The 6,734-nt window shown below is 41.8% G+C and overlaps 1 protein-coding gene across 1 annotated transcript in view; it reads right to left on the reverse strand.

Moving 5' to 3' along the window:
- plcd3a (phospholipase C, delta 3a) overlaps positions 1 to 6,734 on the reverse strand; it is a 20,160-nt gene that overhangs the window by 8,496 nt on the left and 4,930 nt on the right. The window contains exons 2-5 of the mRNA XM_014022523.1: positions 5,829 to 5,996; positions 3,845 to 4,073; positions 3,280 to 3,409; positions 1,820 to 2,045 (exon numbers count right to left, since the gene is read on the reverse strand). Of these exons, the coding sequence (XP_013877977.1) occupies positions 1,820 to 2,045; positions 3,280 to 3,409; positions 3,845 to 4,073; positions 5,829 to 5,996 (753 nt within the window). The remainder of the gene's footprint in view (positions 1 to 1,819; positions 2,046 to 3,279; positions 3,410 to 3,844; positions 4,074 to 5,828; positions 5,997 to 6,734) is intronic.

Genomic DNA, 6,734 nt, shown 5'->3' on the forward strand with positions numbered 1-6,734 from the left:
AACAGCAGAGTCCTGGCCTGTAGATGAGTGTAAACTGCAGAGTCCTGGCCTGTAGATGAGTGTAAACTGCAGAGTCCTGGCCTGTAGATGTGGATTTTCTGTGTTGGCTCATTCTTTTGAACGGTGGCTGTTTTGTTTCCCTGATGTATGACTGATCACAGTCCTCCTGGATCTTAACAGCATACACAATATTACTCTGTTTGTGCTGGGGGAACTGGATATTTGGGGTGAACCAATCTTTGCCGTAATGTGTTTGGTGTTTGAAAGCCATTGGGACGWCATGTTTAAWAAATAAACGTCTCAGTTTACATATGGAATGACCACTGGTGAGGGTCTGGGTTTGGGGTCTTCATTTTGTTGGTTTGCGATACACAGTCTCCAACTGTCCTCCATCAGAAACTGAGACATCACAGTCCAGGAATGCCAACCTGCCATTTTTTTTACAACCTCTCATGTGAAATTTATATATTTATCCGCAYAGTTGATGTGATCAGTGAAATGTTGGACTTCCTGGGATTTAATTTTAACCCAGGTTTCATCAACATACCTGAACCAATGGTTCGGTGGCGTCCCTCTTACCACAGAGCAACTGTGTCAACTCCTGAAACTGCCTGGAGTCAAACAACTTCACATATGGGGGGCAATACTATAGGCAGAAACATGGTGGTGCTATGGGCTCCCCAGTTTACCCTARTGTTGCAAACCTACATGGAGGAGGTGGAAAAGAGAGCTCTGATGTCCTTTACAGGGATGCCACCGAACCATTGATTCAGATATGTTGACGACACCTGGGTTAAAATTAAATCCCAGGAAGTCCAACATTTCACTGATCACATCAACTCTGTGGATAAATGTATAAATTTCACATGAGAGGATGTAAAAAAATGGCAGGTTGGCATTCCTGGACTGTGAAGTCTCAGTTTCAGATGGAGGAGGGTTGGAAACTGAAGTGTATCAAAAACACACCCATACAGACCAGTATTTGTGTTTTGATTCCCATCGCCCACTGGAACACAAGTTAGGCATCATCAGGACTCCGTACCACAGAGCAGACAGSGTCCCCACAAACCCAGGAGCCAGGGAGAAAGAAAGATGTTCTCATCCTTGATAGAGAGGAACGTTGATTTAAGAGAAGAGTAAATAAGCCATTTTTGTGAAGAAAAAACATCCACCATTAAACAGAGGTGGAGGCCTTCGTGTCCAGTTGTCCCCCTCTTACAATGCTGTTATTACAAGTATGACTCCGCCCCCTGTGAGCAAAAGGTAATAATCAGGGCCTCAACAATAGTCAGGTGGTTGGGCACATGATCRTCTATAAACAATAGGTGATGATCAGGGCACTAACTATTGTTAAGATGATGGTCTTCTTTTGCATGTGAACAACCTGTTTGTCCACCATGTGGAGGCAGGGCTTATAAGGTTGAGTTCACCTGAAACTCCTCAGACTGAAGAAGTCTRTTGGAGGAGAGATGAAACGTTTCATTAAAGAAGAACCCATCCAGAGGACCTACTTAATTTCTTAATTTATTTTTTATCATTGCTGTGGTTTTTCTCTGCACGAGGCGGCACATAGTTTGGAAATATCTGCATCGAATTATTTCACAGCATCAAAAGGATACATTAATTTACTTGCTGTTGAGATCATATTCAGATAAACTAACCCTATCTTAAACAAACCACTTCTTGTGCAGCAGCAGCATCACGTTTTGCTGTTAAAAGACTAAATTCCTGCTCTAACATCAGCACCCAAACGCCACACTGAGCGTGTAAATAACAGAGGGAGTCTGTTAATCCCTTTAACGACCAGTTCTGGACCTACCCCTGTCATTGTGCTCATAGGTGAGAATGAGAGTCTGAGCGTGTTTCAGCGAGGCGTCTTCTCCTTGGTCTCCCAGGAAGTCTCTCAGCTCTGCGGTGGAGAGTCTGCTCCCGTTGCCCGAGTAATGCCTGAAGACGGCGTCCAGCTCTGGGCGACGCAGCAGCTCCCTGCAGAACTCCTCGATCTCGGCGTGATCCAGGCGGCCGTCGCGCGATCGGTCGCACCGCTGAGATTCAAAGGAAAAGAGCAAACGGTGAGAAAAGTAGGTGAATGTCAAACTCGGCTGTTCTGAGAAAGGTTCACCTTCCCTGTGGCTAAAACATCTAAATAATAACAACTCCACACAGCTGCAAAAACACTGAATGACTTCACTGTAACTGAGCTGCAGAACACTAGCTAAGAGCTAAAAGTAACATAAAGCAAGCTAACGGCTAAAGTAACAGAATAAAATGCTGGATGAATGTTAAAAGTATTGAAAGGCTAGCTAAAAATAGCTAAAATCTGCCTAAGAGATAAAAGTAGGAAAATGGTAGCTAAAAGCAAAATTTTCCAGAACTGTAGCTAAAAGTAGCAAAAGGCTGGCTAAGAGCTGAAAGTACCAGAGAGTTAGTTAAAAACAATAAACTGTAGAGTGGTAGCTACAAGCTACATGAAGTAAAAGGCTAGCTAAAAGTAGCAGCATGGTAGCTAACACTTGGAAGTACCAAAAAGCTAATTAAAAGCTATATGCGCTTAAAACTACCTATGAGCTAAAAGTAGCATAAAAGTAGCAGAATGGTAGCTTAGTGCTAAAGGTAGCAAAGTAGAAACTAAAGGAGGTAAAGTAAGAGCTAAAAGCTAATAGTATCAGGATAGCTAAAAGCTAAAGGAAGGATAATAGAAGCTAAAAGTATCAGAGTAGAAACTAAAAACTAAAAGTAGCAGTGTAGAAGATAACAACTTTAATTAGCTGCATAGAAGCTAAAAGCTACAGTAGGCAGAGTAGGAGCTAATGCTAAAAGAAGCAGAGAAGGAGCTAAAAGCTAAAAGAGAAGAGTAAAAGCTTAAGGTAGCAGAGTAGAACTTAAAAAATAAACTGGCAAAGTAGGAGCTAAAACATTAAAAGAATAGAAGCTAAAAGCTACAACTAGCAGAATAGAAGCTAAAAGTAGCAGAGAAGAAGCTAAAAGCAGCATATGAAAACAGCAAGCAGGTTTTAAAATAACAGTTTTTATCTCCACGGTGAATATTCTTGTAAATAAAGTTTAAAAAGTTTAAACTAAAATACAGTAAAAGTATAAATGTCACAAACAAAAAGCTGTAGCATCCATTTCCTGAATGAGCTGAATGTTTTGATATATGAATGTCTAAATTAGCACAAAGTATTCAGAAGTGTTTAGACTGCAATTAACACACAACATAATATTAATTCAGACATTAAAGAGGACATCTATGAATCTGGGGACCTTCATGACTCTGACCTTGAATAAAGCACGGGAGTAGTGCTCACTCAGGTCCACGTTGATCATCTGCAGCAGCTGTTTGAACTCAGCGTAGGTCATGTTCCCGTCCTGGTTCTCATCTGCACGCCTGAGGTAGCCTCGGATCCAATTGTAAGGAGTTAAGAAACAACAACAGCTAAAAAAAAACTAATCAAACCACAAAGACATCATTTGGACACACGTGTACCGAAGTGTTGAAGCAGATCTTTGAAGTTTGGAGAAGCACTTTGATTCTGAATAAGTGATGTTTTGTCACTGATTGTTGTTTTTCCTGTCAGAAATTCCTTTTTGATTAAACTTTCTTCTGTATTTTTTCACTTGGTGCCTGTAAACACTGCAGGTCTGCGAGGAGAAGGAACAGTTCTACACCTGACACCTTCACGCCCCGGTTCCTCCGGTAAATATCGGTGAGACTTGGACTATATTTAGTCGTTACAGCTCGTCTGAGCTATGCCCGTTACGTGGAGCGACAGAGCCAGTCACCACAGCGATGCTGACACTATATTTGCTCCAGCATGCTGGAAAATGTATCACAGCAGGATATTGGTCCAGTTTTTCCTTCTGCGTCATGTTCTGCACGCGCTCCTTCAGGAAGCGGAGCCCTCGCACCCAGCGCTGGGCTTCGTCCGGACAGGTGCAGCGCAGGTCCAGGCTCTTCCTGGCCCCCTTGAAGACCACTGTGAAGCACTGGTTGTCCGGCGTGGATCCGGAGAGCTGCCTCAGCGCCTCGGACTGGCAGCCTTCACGGACGCACTCCACCTCCGTGACGGCGACTACAAGAGAGGAAACACGGAGTGGCTGGAGGTCAAATCTGGGCCGGTTTGCGGAAATGARACGGCCCGCTGAACCAAGTGACCCAAAGACTGAACAACATGAGACCTCAGTGGGATTTAAACTTACAGTTATGGTGTGGTAGTAGCTGAGCATCATCCCCAACATTTACTCCAACAGATACACTCATCTTTGATGTTAACTTTGGACTAATTCCTCAACTTGTTTTATTTTAATTTTTTACCTCATGTTCTGTTTGTATCTAATTCCTTGCTACTTTTAGCTAGCATTTTGCTCATTTTAGCTATTTTGCTGCTTTTTTACCATTTAGTTATTATTATGTCCTCTCTGGTGGTTTGCTCCTTTAAGCTAATTTGTTGCTTCTTTTAGTTTAGTTAGCATTTTGCTTTTCTAGCTTTGCTCATTTTAGCATTTATCTAAAAAAATGGTCTTTCTAGCTAGTTTGTTGCTTTATTTATCTTTAAGGGCTTAGGTAATTTGCTGCTTCTTTTAGCATTTAGTTAGCATAGTGGTTTGCACCTTTTAGGATTTAGCGAGCAGTTTGCTCGTTTTAGCTAATGCACTGCTTCTTTTTGGCTCTAACAACTTAGCTCTTTTATAATTAGTTAGTGTTATGCTCTTCTGGCGGCTTGTGTCTTTTAGCATTTAGCTAGCGGTTTGCTCCTTTTAGCTAGGTTTCTGCTTCTTTTAGCATTTGCTAGCATTTGTCATTTAGAACTTAGTGTTAACACTGCATTTCTTCATAAAACAGCTTCTGTAGTTTAATTTTGGATGTGAACTCTTCTGTTTCGGCTCTGAGAAGCTAACAGTGTAGCGACCGCTAAGACGCCCGTCCAACAAAAGCTTCATTCTGAAGCCACGGACACCCCTGCTTCCCACCTCTTCAGAATCACTCCAAATTCTTTCTTTGTGGTTCTCCCAGAGACTTGGTGGAAYTGACATGAATGTGTGTTTCCAAGTGTGAACGGGGTGGAAAGAAAAGAAGCTTGAAGTTTTGGTGCTTTAATCAGATAAAATTAAGGAGAAATGAAGCTGAGCCAGATCTGTTTTTCAGCAGAAGTCAGACTGGGGCTGCAGATCACACAGATCGTCAWCATCACAGGGAGTGTTGCAACTTTAGTGCGTCTATTTTTGGCCTCAGCACAATCAAGACGGCCTTCACCAGCAGCTGACCAATAAATCTGACCCCCCCCCCCCCAACCTGTGATCCGTGACCAGACATGATGTTATATGAGGTTTTATTTCTTCTTAAACAATTGTTTCTTTTTAAATTAATAACTTATATAAATAACATTATTTGTGCTTTCAGGTAATCAAACACAGGGGATCTGAAACGTTTTGGGTCTGAGGACTCCTTACAAGGGCGAAAATATTCCAGGGACCCCCTCGTAAACCCCACGTTGTTTTAAAAAGTAATTTACAAGATAATTTACTGTCATTTCAACCCCTAAATGCCTTGGGAACATATTTTTTATTTACGTTATTGTTTGCATTATTAGTTCTCCATGCATTTTTAAAAATAAAAACCAAATTAACAATTCAGTGAAAAATTTTAAGGACCCCCAAGATACCTCTTGCAGACCACAGTTTGAGAACCTCTGATCTAACAAATACCTCCAGCCAACTGTTTTTAATGACTTCCTCTTCCTGTTTGTCCAAATTACATCCTTTGTTATGGATTCATTTGCCAATATCTGGCCCCCGCCCACCCAAACACAGGTTTCAGTCAAACTCACACGTCTGTTTTGATTTGGCTTTTTGGGAGCTCTTGGTCGACTCGCACCACACGGTGAGTCCGTCTTCCAGCAGCCGCAGACTTCGGCTCTTCTGCCACCTGGAGGAGCGAACCTTCACCATGCTGGAGCCACGCATCATGGCATGGATGTCCGCATTGTCCAGGATCCCTGAATACGACACAAGTAAACAACAAATACACAATAAACTTTTACATGAGAAAGACGGAAACTCTAACAGGACAAGGTCCATATCTGGAAAGCGTATTTCCATATGTGGGGACACTCTCTGACATCCAGATGGGAGGTGCTGCAGCAACCGTAGCACCCCTGCAAATTTTACCAACTTTCATAACATTGTTTCCAGTATTTTGTAGGAGTGTTGTTTTGAAAATGACTCACTGTGAGACTCATCTGCAGTAAAACGTTTAAAACTCATGACTAGGTTCATCACTTCTCTGCTTACACCATAAACCTGACATCATGTTTTATATACAAACCTTATAATGACAAGACCTGTGTGTGTTTGTGAGCGTGTGGGTGTGTGTGTGAAGGAGAGCTTTGAAGAGACTTTTACAATAGCAAACTTTCAGCTTAAAGGGCCAATATTATGTGTTTCTCAGGCTTACATTTAAATACTATACCATAATAATGTATCTATGTCACCTTTAGTTATGAAATGCTGTTTTTATGTTTAAATAGAAAATAAACTTATTTTCTCATCCCTTCCTCTTCTAAACGCCTTGAAATTGGCCTCTGTCTCTTTAAGAACCTCCTTCTGCTTCTGTCTGCCCATTTCGGTAGGGGGGGGGGGGCTATGATACAGTTTACTTGACATCTGATAATACATTTCCTCTGAGGTATTTTTAATCTGAAAAGTACAGAGCCTGTGAAGGGACACAGGAGATT

Source organism: Austrofundulus limnaeus, unplaced genomic scaffold (assembly GCF_001266775.1).
Source record: "Austrofundulus limnaeus strain Quisiro unplaced genomic scaffold, Austrofundulus_limnaeus-1.0 Scaffold4, whole genome shotgun sequence".
Classification (NCBI taxonomy): Eukaryota; Metazoa; Chordata; class Actinopteri; order Cyprinodontiformes; family Rivulidae; genus Austrofundulus; species Austrofundulus limnaeus.